This window comes from Pyrus communis, chromosome 10 (genome assembly GCF_041283825.1).
Source record: "Pyrus communis isolate YQ-2024b chromosome 10, ASM4128382v1, whole genome shotgun sequence".
Classification (NCBI taxonomy): Eukaryota; Viridiplantae; Streptophyta; class Magnoliopsida; order Rosales; family Rosaceae; genus Pyrus; species Pyrus communis.
In genome coordinates this window covers 29,514,168-29,535,347 of record NC_142574.1, presented here as the reverse complement: position 1 = coordinate 29,535,347, position 21,180 = coordinate 29,514,168, and the positions used below count along the sequence as shown (strand labels likewise).

Here is a 21,180-nt window from a genome sequence, read left to right as displayed (position 1 = left end):
AGTCTTACTTTTGAAAGTCTTCTTAGCATTTCTCGAAGAATTATCATAAAAAGCAATGCGAAAATGGGATTTCTTTAATAAAGGAATCTTTAATTAGTTTATGCAAAAAAAAGAACCTCATTTCCAACACTTTTTCTAACTTGTATGATGCAGACAAAGTAGCACAATTCCAACACTTTTTACTTGGAATGAAATGCATGCAAATTTTTCTTTATGATGCTTTCCAAAGTCCCTTTTAATCAAAAGAATAAGGGATATGTAGAGAACAAAGTGATTTGGGTGCATCATTTTGGTTGGGGTACCTCTTTTTTAGGGGTAAAACTGCCTTTCTTGTGTGCATGTAAAGATTAAAAAGCATCAGCGGAATAATATTAGAATTTCTTTTCTTTTCTTTTCTTATAGCGATTTTAGAAGTTGCATGTTCATATTATTTGATTTAGTGTTTTTATTATAAATAGTCTTTAAAATTGGCATAATTCATTATTTTGAGTCCACGTGACCACTTTTAATGCTAAAATGGATGGAAATTGAACATAAGGACCAAATTGATTTGTGGCAACTAATTTCAGGGACTAAATTGATTGATTTTTAACTTCATAACTAAAATGAGGAGTTATACAATTTCAGAGACCATTCATGATAAAATCCCTTCCATTAATTAGTCCAACGTAATTTGCATTAACAGTGTTGGAGCAGAAAAATTCGTCCTTTAAATTCTCCAACAAGTAACCTTGTAATTCTGTTGCGAAATAACATGACACCATCTTCACTTGCCATCAACGAGAGAGCAAGGGAACGAGTGAGTACTTGTAAGAAAACACTACGACGCTCAAGTTATTGAGCGTCGATATTTGCAGGAGAATTTCAGAATAACTTCATACATTTTTCATCTCCTTGTAGTGAGATAATTGACCTTTATACAAGCATTGAAGTCTTAAACTCCAAGTCCCACTCTCCTATTTCTCCATGTTCTGTGTAGTGGGCATTAGGTTGCTTGGTTATAGTACCCCACTTTCTCATGTTTAGGCGTTTTGTGGCTTGATTACATGGGGAGTAATTTTTGATTTCCACATACAAGCAATTACTTTGGAAGCCAAAAATTACTCCCCACGTTTGGCATTAGGAACCCTTCCATTAATTAGTTCCAATTTACCTTCTTTACCTTTTTGAATAGGGTTGTCCGACCACGTCATACATAAAACACTTCTCACAGAAATACAAGATATTCTATGTGTTTTGTGTCAAATCCTGTCTTAGTCAGACAACACTACTCGAGTTCCTCTCTTACATGTCCCATTGAGTCACGTTTAATTACTTTAGTTAATTCGTCATCGCACATCTGTCACTCTTTAAGGGAAGAGAGATGTCCTCTAATGTCTAATCACATATCCCTTCTTGTTATATCTTTTAAAATATAGCTAATCTAGGGTGAGTTGGAAAGATTAGCATTAAGCATAGCTCGTTGCTTTGTTGTTAGGGTTTTTTAATTCGTAAACACGTTTTTAATCCGTAAGCAAGTTGCTTTAATCAATGATAAAAAAAAAAATGTCTTATGTTCGTTATTTATTTATATACTAAATATTGAATTCAGTGTGCCGGTTGGCTGCAATGCCAGCTAGAAAATTAGGATTTTTCTTTAAAAAATGTATTTATTGTCCACAAACCATGTAAGTTCCCATGGCAATAACATAAACTTTTTAGCCAAAATGATTTGTAAGATTAATATAACTTGTTACTTTGATTTTTGACAATAAAAATTGATAAAAATGATCATGAGTTCTTCTACAATAAATCATTTTGGTGTTTCTGTGAAAATTCTGTCAATTCAGATTAGCATAACTCCTTACTTTAGTTCATAAGATTTAAAATCAATAAAGTGGTCTATGAGTTTGTCTATCATCAATCATTTTGGTTTAGCAACGAAAAATTTCTATCAAATAAAAACCAAAATGACAAAAATACCCTTAATTTAATAAATTAATATAATGATTTGACAAAAATTGAGAATATTGTCATTTTATCCTTAGTAACCAAAATTTTTTTACATAATAACCAAAAAGTTTGACGACGGACAAACTTAATAACCACTCCTATCGATTTTAATTTCAGAACGGAGTGAAAAATTATACCACCTTACGAACCGCTTTGGATAAAAAGCCTTCTCAAAATAAAATCAGTACAAGAAGAATAGATCGATGTATGTATTCAGGCATTTATGGCATTTTGTATAAACGATTGCCTCAAATATGTAAAGATGATCATGTACTCTCAACCGGACAACAACTTATCTCATCTTTCTACCTGAAGGAATCAATCAAAATACTTCACTGGATGGATACAAGATTGGCGTTGGCCCCTACACCTAATTACACAAAGAAACTGAAATTATTCACACATATTTAACACAGCCTCGGCCAAGTTTGTGGATTGCTTCTCCTGGGATGGCATAAACCGCGGTTGAATCAAGTGTCACTCCAGGTATCGTCATCGCTCCCAACAGCCTGATAAGTTTTGATAAAATGTCAACTTGGTTGCTGTGATGCAAATAATGAGAATGGACAAAAGGCAAAGGAAAGAAAAGAGGTACAGGGCAATGGGGAACCTGACGAATGGCGTTTGCTTTCTCCAAAATTGCGGTGACTTTGACATTGGCGGCAGGTGCTGGTGTGGCGGCTGCCTTTGCTGGCACTGTGCGTCTCAGGTTGAATGACTGGAAGGACATAACAAGAAACGAGCACGAAGTTAGCAATAGTTTCTTTGTTACTTAATCTACTCTAGTCTAGTTTGCAAGGTCGCAACAGATGAAAGTAAAGCTTTACTACAAGATGAAATCAATCTATCAAGATTTAGTACAACCAGTCATGTTCTAAGTAAATAGAGCTATGGATCTGCGGCAGCAGAAGAGATGAGAAAAATCTCAATTTGGCAATGTTGATGCACATTTCACATACGAATATGAAACGCTCCAGTACAAACACAAAGTGACTTTTACTTGGAAAGCAGGCAAATGACAAGAAAAAATGGTGACTCACCTTTGTTCTAATTTGTTGCAGGAAATCTTCCTTTTCGTCTATCCCTTTGCCATTTAGATCCTGATCAGCATCTTTCTGTCCATTCACGTGGTGGTCCTGCTGCAGCAAGAAGAATTTGATAATATGTCCTTACTGAGTTTCAACTCGCCAGTCGCCACTATTCCTATTGAATACCTGTCATGCCTTAAAATAATAGGATTGAACTAAAATACATGATACCTTGTCTTGCGGTTTAATGGAATCCTCATTCATTTGTTGTTGCTGTATTGGTGCTGGCTTAGGTTGCTGGAGGGTGACAGACCCCAAAAGTTCTGCATTTAATGCATGTCTAAGACCTTTGAATACATATTTTTCTTCTGTAACATTCAAGGATGGTTTTGAAGCACGCCATTCCACTGGAGGGAGAGGTGGTGATCCTGGTGTATAATCCTCTGAACATCTCAAACCAGGGAGATCCTTTGGACCTGAATCATCTTTTGCTTCTTGCTGAAGTACAGGTTCTAAAGCATCGAAACTTGGAAGATCAAGTAGAGGATCAGAGAGAGAATGTTCCAGACCATTCTCAGTGTGCACACTTTTACTTCCACCATCACCATAAGTGGCATTATGGGATATTCCGTCTAGTACTGGGGAGGTGGATATATGTTCCTCTGATGAGATTCCACAAAAACCATCGTATAGTTCCTCTGATGAGATTCCACATAAACCATCATATAGTTCATGGTTATTTCTTTCTAGAATTTCACCAGATTCCCATTGTTCAGAATTCGATTCAGAGAGATGGCTATGACAATCATCTGATATATATGCAGATGATCTACAGAATGTATCATCGTCAGAATCAGAAACAAATTCATGCAGAGGAACAGCAGGTTCTGGGATCAACTGAAATGACTGAAACATGTCTCTTGCACTTTCATGGCTTTGATTCCCATCAGATAATTTCAGTTTGAGTATGGAAGTTTCAATGCCATCTACGGGATGGAAAGATATTTTCATATATTCAAGTGGTGGTGAAGAAGGAGATGAATCAACACCAATTCCATCCTCAAATGGCTCTCTGACGGATGTCTCAGGAAATGCTTGGTACTCTACTCTCTGCTGCTGATTTTTCTGGTCCAGTACACCAGCATCTGAATAACTACGAGGCTCAGATCCGTCATCATGGACATGTGCAATTTTTCGACCAAAATCATTCACAAGTAACCTACGGCCAAGCCCAAAAACCCAAGAAGAGTTTTCCTCCTTCTCCTGATTCGCTTCATTGGAAGTGGACGGAGCAACTGGCAACACAGTCCCAGGTTCTATCGTATGAGAATCACCAATATTACAAAGTTTTGGATACAACTCAGTGGGTGAAAATCCGTTAGGTATTTTCTTGAAAGAGATGCCATCATCTTGATTCTCAGAGCATAATATGGAGCATTTAGAACTCAAATCCTTATCATTACTGCCAGCATTCTCAACCAACGGACTATCTTTGCTTTCAAGCTCATCGACTATATGCTTGTAAGCATGATTTGAGAGATCAACTGTCTCAGTGTGATTTCTGTTAGCAGAATCTTGACTTATAGGACTTGACATGCTGAAATCAGGAGGTTTTGATGGCTGAAGTCCTAATAGGCCACCATTTGTCCAGAAATTTATTGAATTATTCCTGTAAATGTCGGCAGGGGATTCTTGAGACTCACATAAACTGCTTATGATCTTATCCTTCACACTAGTAGTTCCAGAGCCAGAGACAGAGGGTGTTGAGTTATTCCTGGAATCGTCAGCAGGAGATTCTTGAGCCTCACATAAACTGCTTATGGTCTTGTCCTGATCGTTAGCGGTTCCAGAGGAAGGAGATGTTGAACTGCTCCTGGAAACGTCAGCAGGAGATTCTTGAGGAATATATATACTGCTTATGGTCTTATCCTGCAAGTTAGTAGTTCCGGAGCCAGAGGATACTGAATCACCACTAACAGATTCTAACCTTGAACCATAAAAAATGTCAGCTCTATTGGTGCCTACAGCGTGGTTTGGATTAGAAGGTTCCATGTCTATCTGAGGCACCTGCTTATGTATGGGACTCTCTAACGAGGCTGAGTTTGGCAGATCTGTCGGCACTTCTACTTCGGAGGAAATGTAAGACGTTGAAGTATGAGATTCAAAAATTGGAGTTTGATCATCCGAACAATCGCGTGTAGTCTCATGCACACCGTATGGTCCTTCATTGTTGACAACAGAGGCAATATGTTCCATTTCTCGTTTTGTTTGACAATCAAGATCGGTTTCAGATTCTGATTCAATGATGTTAAGCGCATCCATGAAATTGTCTGGTTCACTTTCAATTTCATAAGTCTGGTTCGCGCTCAAGATTGATTCCACAATGTTTTCATCATCAAAGAGGGCATCCATTCGCTCAATAATTCTAAAGTTACCAGCTCCTGCTTCATGTGCATCCAAGTTATCTTTTGTTGGATGCGTCTCTGTAGTTTCATCTATACCATTCTGTTGACATTTCGGATCCACTATCTCTGTTTTCTCATCCCAGTTAACACAAGATGAACCAGAGGTAACTTGGTCCTGTAATGAACTTCCAGGAGAGTTATCATCTACAAATCCAGTTGGATCAGCAGGTGAGACAGAATCAATAGTATCAACATGTTGCACCAATTTAGAAGTAGGTGATTCCTTGGATTCATGTTCTTCGCCTTGCATGGAGGAACTTGGATGGGCAGCATACTCAATATATCCCGACTCAGTTCTTGAATCAAAAGAAGTGGAATTGTCCCCCAGGTCAGATTTCAATGCCAAGTCGGCTGTGGAGGCAGTTTGAGAAGACGAGCTTTGCCCATTTACAATAGGAGAAATATATTGCATTCTGCATGGTCAGACATCATAAGTATTTAGTTCCATTTAGTCAAAGATGGGAGCCACTTGTTACTTATAGATTTATGCATTAATTAGAGACTTCCTCTATGTATGCATATGTGTGTGTAAACATATAGGATACCTGCTACTGCGATTAGATGCTGATGCACCACGCAATACATCTCCTTTACGTTGTGATCCTCTTTTCTTCTGTCCATTTCAACATTTTAATTAGAAAAATACCAAGTGACAGAACCATTGAGGTACTTAGAAGATAGAATAATCCAACAAAACATTACATACAGATTACAGATAGCAGAAAATCAAACTCTGATCAAGAAGAAATTGATGTGAGAGGCCATTGCACTTCACTATCTTAACAATGATAAAATATGCTTGCATCTATCTGTCTTAAGAAAACTTTGGAGCCATACTCATCCACAATATTGCATATGAAAGCATAAGCAAAGTTCGTTCAAATAAGAAATACAGATTATCTGCTTGGGATGAAGCACTAATGTCTAAGAGTGGGCAAGATTTGGGATGGTTTAGGTTGGGCTCCAGTCAGAACCGACCGGAGATTACCAGGTTGTGACTTTTCAAAACCCAAAACCAAACCTAATAGAAACCGGTTAAGATGGGTTGGCAATAGGTTGCAACTTATGCTTTGGGCATTCTTTGATACCCTATTAAATAGCCACTTCTGACAGTGATAACTTGGATGCACATGAAGCCGTTGAAAAAGGTTGGTGCATACCTTGCTTCTTTGAGCCTTCCTAGATCTTCGGACTTTTTCAACATTTTCTTCATCAGGGATAGCAGATGTTTTTTTGAAAAAGGTTGGATCTGAATATCTCTTCAAACAAGATCCTGGGCCACCAGTATCAAATCTGAACAGTAAAGGAAATAATTCCATCATGTACCAGTTACTATAAAATTTTAAACCACTTGTACACCAATTAAGGTGAATAAAAAAAATTTAACCACACTACTTGTACACCAATTAAGGTGAATAAAAAAAATTTAACCACAAAATGTACGCCAATTAAGGTAAAGATAGGTAAAGAAAAGATTTCAATCATACTTGTCCAGTAAATCCAAACATGGACGATCCCGACATCCTTCATATGAATCCATAATAAAACGAGGCAAGTCATTGTAGATGAAATGATTTTTCTCATTTCGAATACGAGGATGCCACTGTATACCTGCAAAGCAACTGCTTTCTATTAATGATTCAATTATCAGGATAATGATGTCACACTCATGGGATAAGGACTATAGAGTATATAACAAAATAATATCCACAATAAAGAACAGATGAAACAAGGTCAATTATGAAAGGTTTGTACTGAAGTAATCCCCTCAAAATTCAGAGTATATATAATGCTGTCCCAGAATATGTGTAGATTTGCCGCTATGGTCAGTAAGTAGTGTTATCCAAGGTTTCCAAGATATTTTAAACGTAAGATTGTATATGGAAAAAATAACCCACTTCTAAGAAAATTGCAGTTCTCTTGTTTACAAAACAATAAAAGAATACTTGCACGGATTATGAATTGACATATAACTCTATCTTCCTAGACTTTCCTTTAAGGATTTTGGCTTCAATATCTAGTTCTTAAATGGTTTGCAAAAACAAACCTATACAAAAATATGTAACGAATGATAGTGGTAGCTAAAACTAACCATAGATAATTCCTTTTTTACATCATAAAATAAGTTATTACATCACCAGTATTGAATTTTATGAGAACCTGCAGCTTATTTAACAAAAGTTCCGAGCAGTTTGCACAAGAGTGAACGACATCTGTTGATAGTTAATAGCTGGCATATGATATACAGACATAAAGGTGAGAAACAAAAGCCATACCACTGGTGTAAGCAAAATGTATGTGGCTTGTTTGAGCAAGTACAGCCTTCTCGAGGGGAGGAACTGCAGCTTCAATGTGTTGCACACGAACCATCAGTTTATGGCTTCTAGAAGCTGTAGTCATCACTTGCTCTTGCAAGCCATGAAAAACCTCTGCTGCAAACCTACATGTTTTAAGTTACTTTCTAAGTTAGTACCGTTTACTATTATATGTATACAAACAGTTGTTATAAATTATAATAGAATAATCACTAGCTTCAACCTATTGCGTTATACATTTCAGACTTCATAGCCTATACCGAAGATCCAAAATTCACATTTTGGCCTTTCACCAACCTGAGGAACTTCCACTAAGCACAGGAGATAGGAATCTCCACCCAACAAATAACTTTCAAGCAATTTCATATCCGGGGGCAAATTAAGTTTAAACTTATTCAGTGTTGCCAATGTTAATAAAACATAAGAAGGAAAGGATCTTATTGCAGTTAGTGCCATTTTCGCTTGAAAAGAACTGAAATACCGATCCACTACCTTAAATGATATGGAACTCAATCTCACAGCATCCAAATGTACCCAAACAGGCCAAAGTAAAGTTCAATTGTAACAGGTAACTAAGTTTCCATTACCATGATAAATCATTCCATTTTACTAACAAGAGCTAGCGAGAAATCTACTAGCACCCTCTGATACGACAGCGTTACGTAAAATCTCTAAAACTAGGATATGATACGTCATAGAGACGACTGTAAAAATATATAATTTAGAACATATTTTTAACCTGAAAACATCCAAATTCAAGTTCATTCAAGTGTGAGAGTTATATTCCTTGTTTCCATTAGAGGCAAGCTCATTGTATTCATCAACTTTCAACTAAATCTTTGTTTCCTATTAATGTTCTCCTTTTAATTTCTCATTTGAAAGTTTAACGGTATCTTAAAAGCCGAAAACTCATAAGCGGCGAGTATCCGGGAGTATTGGACGAGTATCGTATCCGATGAAGTATACGGAAACGCGACCAAACTAAAGCATCCGTGCTTCATAGGTAGCACGCCAAATTGACATTACGCTGAAAATAGCTGTAACACAAGGCTACCATATTTTGCAGTGATAAAAACACCAAAATCAAAGAAACCTGTAAAGATTCAGGATCCAGAGAATTTTCAAAACACTCAATGGCCTTGCGAAGGTGATAATTCATGCCAATCCCCATATAACGCAGAAAGAAGAAGAAAAACCAACTTTACGACTTGTAATATATAATCCCACAACTAATCCAAAAGAACATGTAATTACCAATGATTTGTCAGCTATTTTCAAAAAATAATAACCATTACGCAAAACCCAATTTGCTAAATTATAAAAGTTACCAAATTGCATTACTTCAACAGAACTTCAACGCCAAAAGAAGTAAACTTTAGATTGAATGAGCTGAACCCAGATACAAAAATACACAGAAAATGGAAGAAAATGCAAAAGGGTGGTGAGAAATGAACTGCGTGAGTAAAATTGGAGCAAAGGAAGGGGCAAACTTACTCGGCAAGATCACCCAACTGGCGCAAGATCCCGACGAGGCCGGAGACGGCGACGCCGTCGAGCACAGCTTTGGGATCTTCTCTGTTCACCTCCTTGTACAGCTGAGGCTGCCCCAAGCTGTACTCGTTCCGCACCTGAAACCTCACCAGCGGCATCTCTCGCTTAATTACTCTTCCAGCTGATGTTCTCTTGCTCTCAGAAAATCCGAGGAAATGTTTTCATAGCAACCAAGCAGGCTTCAAGCTTTTCAAATAACACGCAAATTGCAATGAATGAAGGAATGGAATTGGAGAGAGAGAGAGAGAGAGAGAGAGAGAGAGAGAGAGAGAGAGTAGGTGGTGAGATTGAATTGAAGCAGGTTGACTGCCGAGGGCGACAGAGAGGGAGAGAGAGAGAGAGACTGATTTGTGAGTGCGAGTGTTTCTGTGTCGTTTGGAATGAGAAAGGGAGAGGCGACATTGCCAACTCTGCAAGCCATTCTTTGGGTACAATAGAGAAATCATTGTGTTGAAATACCATAAATACCCTTACGTGTTGATATAATTACACGGTGAAGTGGCCTTTGAGAACTCTGATGCATTTCAAAAATATGAAGGGTAAAAGTGGAATTTCGTTGGGTTCTTCTGGTTTTGTATCTTTTTCAAATCTGGCTACAGTAAATTGCGTGATGGAAAGGAAAGTGATATTTATAAATGTGGATTAAATGAATATATGATTATTATTTTAAAAAAATGAATTTAAAGTTGTACTGTCCACAAAATTAATGACGAAATTGACTGTTTTCATTTATTAAATTCTTAAAATAATTATTGAAAATTTAGTTTTTAATTTCGATAATGTATGTCGCGCATTGATGTATTCTATAATTTTCTCAAGAGTCTTTGAGTTTGTTAGCACCAACGGTCATCAATTGCACTAAGGCAGTTTTAACTATGATGGGAGCCAATCTGTTGCTAAACGCACTTTCTTTGTAGCTTTACACATGGCTAGAAAAACACAAGGTAGTTTTTTTATTTGATGGTATTTTAATCCAATCTAAATTACATTAAGTAGTATTTAAACATCTATACAAAGAAAAAAATACACGGATTTAGTCAACTTAAGTAAGTTCAGATACGCTACACAACTAGATTTTTCTTTTTCTCATTATTTACTTAGTATGCAGTATGTCAAAATTTAGCATGTTCTTTTATTCGCTTTCCTTTAACGTTTTGGTTGGAGATTGATTTTGTCAATTTAGGGCTAAATGCGACTTTAGCCGAGATGACCTAACAAACATTAAGGTCCCATCTTCTGTCAGTCAATGGGGTTGACTCACCTCATCTCAAATTTTGTGCGCGATTGACCTTCAACCAGCATCCCAGAATCTTAGTTAGGTTCCACTCCAAACCCCCAAAAAATATAACAAACTGCACATTTTATTATTCAAAAACCATTTTATATTACATTTTTTTAAAGGAGTAATGTTATTCATACTATGTTTTTTTATTATATTTTCATACTATTTTAGGTAGCATTTGATGTGGACAACCACATCATTTGATTTAATCAGATTTTTAAATTTAGTTCATTATTTAATAAGGAAAACTAATGAAAATGGTTTGAAAACTTTGAGTTTTAACGATAAGAACAAAACAAAGAGTAAAGTGAATAGTACTAGGTTTGACTTTTTAGTGTAAAAATATGGTTTTTCGTTAAAATGAACAGTACCGCGGACTTTTCGTTAAAATTTCTTATTTAATAAACTAGTAATTAAGAAAAACTAGTTAATTAAATGATGATTGTGATATACGATAAGTCTTTCTCCTTCATTTCCTTGGTTTTTTGCAAATTTTTCAAATAATATGGTTGTCTATATCAGATGCCACCTAATATGGTATAAATAGCATTACTCTTTTGAGAGTATTTTAGTATGGAAGTTATGAGACCGAGTCCTAGTACATTGCAAGTCATACCTAAAATATAAATGAGATCACGAGTCTTGTATTATATTTGAAGTGGAATAAATACGTATTACTACACCGCCACCAAAGATAGTAGCGGCTTCGTGGCGGGTCTTCCACGCTACCGCCCGAAATATTCCACCATCAATATCGGTCGACGGTCACTGTTGCAGTGCAATGCTTATAGTATGAGCAGCGTGGCAGACCGAGTAATACTTTATATCATTGATTCCAAAACATGCAGCTACAATGTAATACTTTAGGCAAATATTTGCATATAATTATTAATTAGGAAGAAAAGAATGCCGCAATACAATGCATGATTAAAGGGTTGATTCAGTTAATACGTACGTGGTTGTGATTAACTTCTAATTCAAGTTTGATCTTCGATGACTGTAACTCTCGACTTAAGATTCTAGGTATGCCATGGCAAACAGAAGTGGACTATTTTTTGTCATTGAATGACAGTATGGCACTACAAGTAGGAGGTGACGCTATTTAATTCTCTAGTTCTGCATCTTCTGCTGCATGCCCGAGGAGAGATTAAATTTTGCATTTGATGATCCATATGAAGTATGGTCCATGGTTCAAAATTAGCCAACACACCATGAATCGATGCATGCATTAATTAGCTTCCAATTGTTTTTACTGCAGATTTGCAGAGTTGGTGGGCTAAATATTTGCAAGTAAGGTTTTAGGCCTCCTCTGTCCACGTTTACTGCCAGTCTGAAGATGCTCACATGCATGAATCATGATCACCAATGAACAAGGTTTTCCATCTAAACTCAAGTTCCCAAATTGTTCACTTTTACTGAGTTTGGTTATAATGCTACGTACCAAGTTAACCGTTATAAAAAAATACATGTATTCTAATATTTTAGTAGATAAGACGTTAGGTTTTTACTTATACATTTCGAGTTCAAAACTCTCAATTCACTAAATTATTGTAATAGTTTTGAACTCTTCTCTCTCGCCTTAATAATAATAAATTTTGTTTAAAAAAAGAAGCGTTGCAAAGAATATTAATGGCTCGTTTGGATGTGCTTTTAAAATAGCTGAAAGCGCTTTTAGAGAAAATATTTTGGGTTTCAAAATCGCTTAAAATGTTTTCTGCAAGAAATACCAGTTATGTGCTTCTTCCAGGAAGTAGTTTAAGTGTTTTTCCAGAATCTACTTGCATCTTTACTAATGATTGGTTCTAAAAATATTTTCACTAATAACGCTTTCAGTCATTTTAAAAGTATATTCAAACAAGCTCTAAATTTCTATATGCAAGATTTAACTGATAATTTTTTGGACCATTCTGGGTATGAAAAATGTATAGGATACAAATAGAAATAACTTTGGAACATATATGTGGGTACACAACGCTGGCTAGCTAAACATGGCAGGATTGGGCCGGCAAATGCTCTCCTTCCTTGTCCTATGACCAATTTAGGGAAGTTTGGTTCCCCTGCATTTATTGGGGATACAGTTCCTCCTTCATTGAGAAGACTTGGTCTTTCAAACAGAACAAAACGAAACCGTCTTAATAGAACCAATTTCCGGTTTGACAAAATCATTACCGACATAATTAAATTCGAGTCTGTGTCGCATTATCTATCTACTCAAGATATACATAACATTATGTTTGGATGAAGAAATTTAACATTATTAAGGAACTTTAAAATAACGAAAATTGAAACGACGAGATTTTATTTTCTAGAATTTGTGAATTTTCTTGTTTGGTTAATCTAAAAGAACAATGAAATTGAATACGGAATTTGTTATTTTTAAACTCTCAATCATAGAAATTGGGAAATAATGACTATTTATATGGAATTTAAACTTGGGAATTGAAGGTCCCAAATTCCAGGTTTTTTTTTTTTTTCCACGCGGAAATTCTAAATTTCTATGTTTATGAATCCAAACAAGGGAATTGGTGCATGTCAATTTATAAATTCTAACTTTTATCCAAATTTCAAGTTTATTTTCATCATCCAAACATAGTATAAGTCATACGAAAACCTCCTAAATTCAAGTCCACAAAAATGGGCTCGTGTGAGATCCTTTGAGCAACTCCAACGTGACAAAGGCCCCCTAGGGCAACTTCCTATTCAATCCCCTCTAGTGAACAGTAATTTCCTTTAATGAACAGTAACTGCCTTTTGCATCTCCACCCCTAAACTGAATAGTCATGGCAATATGTACTAAAATATTAGTATTTTTTATTTTATGAAATAATACAAAATAATTTTATTTGTAATTTCGGATAAGATTTTTAATCATTCTTATTGTGCCACGTGTCATTATCCGAAAAGACAATTTTTGGTGATAGATTTCGATAAGATTTTTAACCAATGCTGGCGTGCCACATGTCATTACCTTTTCAGAATCGTTAAGAATAGATTTCGATCAGATTTTTAACGAACAACGGCATGCCATGTGGCATTATCTATAACCTAATCTTTTCTTTTTCCTCCTTATAACCCACCATCCATCCTAAAAAATCACACACCAAAATCAAAATCTCTATCATTATTCATAGTTTCTGCTTCCTTCTTACAATGTCTTCTTCAAGGATGTGGGAAATCGATGAGCAAGAGAAAGAATTGTTTAAGCAATGGGAAGAAATGTTCAATCTCCAGATGGGTGAAAATGAGATGGAATAAGAAGAAGATGAGAAGCGTGGAAGGAGAAATGACGAAGCAAGAAGCCAAAGAGTCTTACATTCCCGTCGAGTCATCCAATATGTGGCTCAAATCTCCAAGCCCAGCCATTCCACAAACATTGATACAAGCAGGCAACGACGAGGTACGGATCTCTTGGACGATTATTTTATTCATAATAGTGCATTTCCTAATACGTACTTTAGACGTCGTTTTAGAATGGAACGACATTTGTTCAACAAAATCATGATTGCTGTTTGCAACCATGATTCTTACTTTGTGCAAAAGAATGATGCTTTTGGTGTTATGGGTCTCCTTCCTGAGCAAAAAATTATTGCTGCCTTGCGGATGTTTGCATATGGAGTATCTGCAAACCAAGTGGATGAGATAGTGAGGATGGGAAAATCAACCATTCTTGAGTCCCTGAAAAGGTTTTGCTTGGCAGTCGAATCTATCTACACCACAGACTGTCTCCGAAGACCTACTGAGATGGACTTGCAAAGGCTTCTGAAGAAGGGCAAGATGCGAAGTTTTCCTAGGATGATTGGAAGCATCCACTATATGCACAAGACCTGGAAAATTATCCAAATGCATGACAATGAGCTTATAGAGATAAAAAAATGAGCAAAAAGTATCATTTTGGAGGCAATGGCATCATTTGATACATGGATTTGTCATGCTTTTTTCGGTGTTCCAGAAGCTCAAAATGACCTCAATGTCTTTACCCAATTCCCAGTGTTCAACGATGTCCTGCAAGGAAAAACACTAAGAGTCACATACTGAGTCAACAAACATAAGTACCATGGGCCATACTACCTAGCAGACGATATTTACCCAAGGTGGTCATCATTTGTCAAAACAGTGCCACGTCCGCGAAGTGCAAAGGAAAAACACTTTACAAGTTGTTAAGAGGGGTGTAGGAATGATGTGGAGCGTTGTTTTGGTATCCTCCAAGCTCTTTGGGTGATTGTCAGGGGTGCTGCCAGAATGTTTGATTTAGAGTCGCTTCGATCCATCATGATGACGTGCATCATTCTTCATAACCTGATTGTTGAAAATGAATACGATTATGATGTTGTTGATGAGAGCCAGACATGATGAACAATTTCATAACATAAATATATTGTGCGCATAACACCACCGAAGAACCCGTGCAACATGAGCCATTCCAAAAGGATGGACATTACAATGAAAGGCTCATTCAACGATATACTTCACTTCAAGACCCATATATGCACAATGCCCAACAAATTGACTTGATAGAGCACCAGTGAGAATTGAAACAAGCTCAAGAAATTTAAGTTCATTTAGTGTGTTTTTTTTTTATTTGGTGTGTTTATTTAATTTTATTTGGTGTGTTTTTTTGAGTTTTTTTTTTATTTAGTGTGTTTGTAATTTTATTTGGTGTGTTTATGTCCCTTGAATAAAGATTCTCTTAGTTTAAATAAATTATCAAATTAAATAAATATACTCTTAGTTTAAATAAAGTACTAAATTCAATAAATTGGAAACAACATAAAGTACTTCATTCAATAAATAAGAAATTACTACCCAAAGTGATTGGAAAATTATGGGCTCCGATTAAAAACAAATTCCCTAGTTCATCGTGAATGGAAAATCATCACCTAACCAATTTGTGGTGCTAGGATCATCTCCTCTTGTGGTGCTAGGACCATCTCCTCTTGTGGTGCTAAGACCATCTTCTCTTACTCTCGCTTCTCTTACACGCCTCATTCGCACCACGTCCACTTTCTCCAAATTCCAAAAATATTTAGAATTCGGAGACATCGCCTCTACAAGCTCCTTCATAATGTCACGATCTTGTGAGCCCTTCTTTCTTCTTTAAACTCTTCCCTTTCTTGCCTAAGTAGCTTTCTTTCTCTCTCATTAGCTTGAAATAATCTCTCAACAGCTGCAGCTTTTGCCTCATCTCTAGCATTATCAGCCTCAAATTTAGCCATTTCCCACGCCAAAGCCAATTCACCTTGACAAGCAAGTTCTTCCATATATTTTGCATAATCATTATTGGAAGCACTCCCTTTTCTCTTTGAAGCCTTCTTACCTTGAGGCCTAATTGGATAACAGGTCGTCCTCAACCCTTGTTCAGGGGGCGTTTCCAGCATTTCTTTTGTGTTGGTTTCATGAACATGCGAGGCATGATCGGGCGTAAAGTGTAGAGGGGTGTTGTTCATAACAACTTCTGGAAAGACAGGCACAACTCTGAATTTAGGAAAATCTTTGACAATATTCCAACATTCCCACCTGGTGAATGATTGTTTTTGTTTTTGGTTTTGGCATTACACCAAGCTTGTGCTTGAAGTGTCCACACAATGCGAGAGAAGAAATAATTATAATCAAAGTAGCTAATCTAAATTTGGGTATAGTACAAACAAATAAATAATATATTGTTACTTGATCCGCTAAATTTTCCCCACTTCGAAGATTACTACTAGCTTGTGTCAAGGCATCTCTCCAAAGACTAAACGATTGGCTGAGTATTCTCCAACGACTGAACATCGATTCTTTCGTTTTTTTTCCACCAATTTTCTCAAGAAAAAGGGTATGAATAAAACTCCACATTTCTTGCAACTACATCTCATTACCCGTAATCGAATCATGAGTAACTTCAACCCAGTAAGAACACAACGTAACATCTTCGATAAACGTCCAATTCGTACCTGCATCATTAGTTATTTTGTTGGAAACCAATTGGATTGAAACTTTGAGAGAAAGATTGGAATGTGCTTGAAGAATTTGAGAAAATATGAAATTGTGGTGTAAGGTAAAAGATAATGAGAAGGTATTTATAGAAAAGTAAAATCAACTATTTTTTTTTAATTTTAAAAAGAAAATTCGGATTTTTTAATTAAGTTTTAACATTTTTTATTAACTTAATTATTTTCTACCATTGGATTAAAAAAAATCCAACCCTCTAGATTGTGCCACATGGCACAACGTAACATATATGAATTTTTTAATGTGAATTTTTTTTTAATTTTTAAAGGTGAATAACGTGGACCATTGATCTCAAATCCAACGGCTGATATTGCAGAACGTTTGAAATTTTTTTGACTGTTGGAAATCCAATGGTCCAAAAAAAGTAACTGTTGAAATCCAACGGATGAGAACGTGCCATATGGCCCACCAACAGTAACATTTCCGCTGTCTGCACCGCGGGCCCCACCGATTGAAAAGTTGTTAGTGACAGGCCCCCACACGCACGTTTGCGACATGCGCCTGATGCAAATTTTTTTATAACGTGGTTGACGTCAACCATGCATCATTTGGCCTCGGGCTCTTGAGCCACCGATTCGAGTCGGGCCTCTCACTCGGGCCGCCCTCAGCCCAATCGCCCGCATGGGCTGGAGCAAGGAGCTGGGGCTATTGGGTAAAAAAAATCGCCAATCCATCGGGCTATTAGTCCCGGTGGAGTTGCTCTAATGCAGAAAGCCTCTTTGTATGTGCCTTAAGCAGATAGATAACGTGACACGGACGGCCCTACCCAATAATATTTTCGGTCCCAAAACCTATTATCAGTCTTCTTTTTGCCAATTGCCAATTTTGCTTGTCTAGGCCATCTCATTTGTTCCACCATAGGTTTGTGGTTCATGATGCATTGGGTTTGGGAGACCAACAATGGCACGTATTACTTAAAAAAATAAGGTTATTATCGGGCTTCTAATACCGAGCCTGCACTCGATCTTGGGGTCGGCCCAAAGTCTCTTGGGTTGAGTGGCAAGCAATGGGGCAAATAAATTGACAGGTTAAAGTCAAACTCCAATTTTTAGGGTTTTGACCAGGAGGTGCAATCTTATGAGAAATTTTTCAGGTACTAAAAACACGGTCCAATACATCATGTATTTAGCCATATTCTAAAACGATGAAATATCTTTCCAATCACCAAGGAATTGGAGTTGGACAAGAAAATGGGGCCAATCACGTGTCCATGCTGTACGGAAATTAAAAGCAAAGAATGAAATAATTCGTTTGGTTTGGTTGGAACCAAAAACCACTGTCGATGAGCAGTAATATAATCAAGCTGCAAGCATCTACTCTACTCCCAAGTTCTAAGTTGATATCATAAAGCAACTGAGATTCAGTGCAAATGCAATCCGCATAAGCATAACCCACTTGCCTTCCTTTCCATTTTGAATGACTAAACACTGCATAATTCCCCTTTAAAGTGACCCTACAATTCACTATGCATCACACAAGTTTGATTCTAGCTACCACTAATTTTTAAGAAGGAAAGAACAAGCATACAAAGGTTTGATTCTACCAATTGTAGTAGCCTTGTAATGCTAGAGTACATCATTGGTAATGTTCATGTACTGCATGTTTAGCAACTGAATTTAAAGTTTCTTCGTACTTTGAAGTTCTTTATCCAAACTTAGTATTAAGTGTTGAGAGTATTAACCCCACATCGAAAAAAGGAGCCTTGCATGTGCTTATAAATAATTGGGCTACTCTCATATTGCCATTTGGTTTTATGGTGAAACCTCAACTTATTCATTAAACTTGTCAATTTTCCTTTGTATGAGGTAAATCGAGATTCAACTGTGTGTTTAAATACGAGCATTCAACTCAAAATTAATTGACAGTGGATGAAGAGGTCCAAATTCATTTAAACTATTAGGCAAGGCTTTAGTTATTCGACATAAGATTCACTCTCAACTGATAGAGACTTACTGTAATGGTCAGAAGCATGGCCTTAATTATTGTAACCAATCCTTCATATTAGAGGGAGAAGTATTGTACCAAACATAAGTTAACTTAGGGTTAATTTTGTAATCAACTAAGGAAGAGAGAATGGAGGATAAACAAATGAAGGAGAATGCATGAAACAAAAACTCAAAGCAAAATCATTTCAATTGCTTTTAGTTTTTAGTTTTCATTTTATATAACATTTCATTACAATTTCTTTTTACTTCATTACCTTTCCTCTTTTATTCTTTTCTCTGTATAGTTTTCTCCTATTCTTAGCTGAAAGACTGAATACTAAAAACAAAACAGTTACCGAAGATTAATTCTTTTGTGGTGACTATTGAAATTTACAGTGGTGGTGATTTACTTGATTCATAAGCAAACACTTGGCCCCATTGTCCACGTTGGTTGACAGAATAATATACCACAAAGTTATATACTAAGTTGTCCCACACAAGATCGTCTCATTATCTGAGATATCATTTTTTTTTTTCCAATCATGACTAGATAGTTTGTGTAATGTTTTTCATTCAATTATGGGTTATTATCCAAAATGATCCTTGAGATTTGCATGATCAATAGAAATGGTCACTGAGATTGAAAATCAATAGAAATGGTCCCTGAGATTGTCCACCATCCATGATTTTGGTCATTCCGTTAAAAACGATTTTGGGCAATTTACAAAGCTTTGTAACTCAATCGTTTCTTAACCAAATTCGACCCATAATATATGAAAATGAAGATAGAAAAGTGTAGAATAAGATTATACCTATTTGGAAGCCCAATGGTTGCCGGAGATGGCCAGAAAATAGCCTGAAAGGTGTCTGGTTCGGGGGAAAACTAGAAAACTCACCGGAAATTGGGTAAACTTTAAACGTTCATAACTTCTTCAATACTCAACCAAATTGAGTGATTCAAAAACGAACATAATACTTCTTGACGAGACAAAGAGAATGGTACATTTTTCAAAGGCTAACTTGTTCGTGGTTTGGTCGGACAACGGCTCGAAAATGGCTAACTATTTTCGAGTTAGCCACTTTCGAGCAGTTTTCCGGCCAAACCACGGTGAGTTAGCAGTACAAAAAGATACCATTCTCTTTGTCTCATCGAGAAGTATGATTTTTGTTTTTGAATCACTCCATTTTGTTGAGTATTGAAGAAGTTATGAACGTTTAAAGTTTACCCAGTTTCCGGCGAGTTTTCCAGTTTTCATGCGGACCAGTCACCTTTCAGGCTATTTTTCAGCCGTCTCCGGCAATCATTGTGCTTCCAAATATGTATAATCTTATTCTACACTTTCTTATCTTCATTTTGATATATTATGGGTCGAATTTGGTTAAGAATCGATTGAGTTACGAAACTTTAAAAATTGCCCAAAGAGTTTTTAACGGAAGAACCAAAATCATGGATGGTGAACAATCTCAGTGACCATTTCTATTGATTTTCAATCTCAGGAACTATTTCTATTGATCATGCAAATCTCAGGAACTATTTTAGATAATAACCCTTCAATTATTTCGAAGGAGCAAAAAATCAATTAATAACTCTTCATGAACATCCATCCCAAATTTAAAATATCATTATAACATGTTTGGAATATATTGTTGGAAAATAGAATCTAATTGCTTTATTAATCAGGGTTACAACTTTTTATTTCCATCAATTCGGAAATATAAATATTAAATATTAAAATTTCCAATATATATAGTGTGTGCTCACATATACACTAATCAACTAATATTAATCAAGTATTTTTATTTTTCATGTGCTACTTTTGAAATGATAGTTCAAGTGAGGATGTGAATCGTCCCAATTAAAAAAAAAATTCAATAATTAATTTTACAAGAAGTTGGATTACTCACTACATTAAATGTTAATTGGTTTTTACAAATTAAAACTTTAGATAACAGCGGAACTTATAGTAGTAGAGTAACTTCACTTACATGTGTGAAGTCCAACTATTACACGTGTTTCACGTTACTTAATATATGTTATCTAAATGTCTATTATTTGTATTACCGATGAAAATGCATGCAAGGGCAGATGCCGAGTATGATGAGGGTGGGCTATAGCCTAGGGTAAATTTTGGAAGTACAAAAAAACATGTCAATTCATAAGCTAAAGTTGTCTAATTTGAAATTAGCACAACCTTTTTTGATAAAATTAGCCTACGTCGAACCGAAAAAGAAAATTAATCCACCCCTATAAACTTTCCTAACTCCGCCCTTGAGTACATGTGATTCTGTTTGGTCATTTGGTGAGGATATATATGACAAAAGCTGTTACGTTTGGTACAATCTCAAGAGAGATGCAATAATATCTTCATCTTCAGAAAACTTATTACTTTGACCAGACAAGACAACAGTGTGAACCAATTATTCATTACAAAAAGGAAGGTTGAAAGAGACTGAAGATCTATTTGCATGAAAGAATAAAATTTTATGTTTTTACAGCAAATAATCTAAAATCAAGTTCTTTTGGACACTCAAAGAACATGGTAGATCGTCCAGTTTCTTCCTCAGATTAAGAGAAAAACTTTACCAACTGCACCAACCAGCGACTTCTATATATATATATATATATATATTAAA

The 21,180-nt window shown here is 36.1% G+C and overlaps 1 protein-coding gene and 1 pseudogene across 2 annotated transcripts; both read right to left on the bottom strand.

Moving 5' to 3' along the window:
• Positions 1–2,198: 2,198 nt before the first annotated feature.
• On the bottom strand, positions 2,199–9,751 carry LOC137728689 (protein SCAR3-like). Of its 2 annotated transcripts, none has more exons than XM_068467430.2 (9): positions 9,295–9,751; positions 7,762–7,925; positions 6,973–7,096; positions 6,646–6,778; positions 6,031–6,098; positions 3,252–5,898; positions 3,033–3,128; positions 2,603–2,710; positions 2,199–2,501 (listed from the first exon to the last, which is right to left on the bottom strand). In XM_068467430.2, the coding sequence occupies exons 1-9, from the start codon at positions 9,447–9,449 to the stop codon at positions 2,463–2,465; spliced, it is 3,534 nt and encodes a 1,177-aa protein (XP_068323531.2). In that variant the 5' UTR covers positions 9,450–9,751; the 3' UTR covers positions 2,199–2,462. The 2 variants fall into 2 exon arrangements, with proteins under 2 accessions (XP_068323531.2, XP_068323530.2); XM_068467429.2 differs by having other exon boundaries at positions 3,033–3,131; positions 9,295–9,748.
• Positions 9,752–15,481: 5,730 nt separating this feature from the next.
• On the bottom strand, positions 15,482–16,152 carry LOC148693855 (uncharacterized; annotated as a pseudogene).
• Positions 16,153–21,180: the final 5,028 nt, after the last annotated feature.

Bases quoted from the DNA above. Each gene is read 5' to 3' on its own strand.
- LOC137728689 (XM_068467429.2), bottom strand. From the start codon at position 9,449: ATGCCGCTGGTGAGGTTTCAGGTGCGGAACGAGTACAGCTTGGGGCAG. The intron at 2,711-3,032 runs GTGAGTCACCAT...ATGTCCTTCCAG, and splicing joins TGCAACAAATTAGAACAAAG to TCATTCAACCTGAGACGCAC. The intron at 2,502-2,602 runs GTTCCCCATTGC...AAAACTTATCAG, and splicing joins AAGCAAACGCCATTCGTCAG to GCTGTTGGGAGCGATGACGA.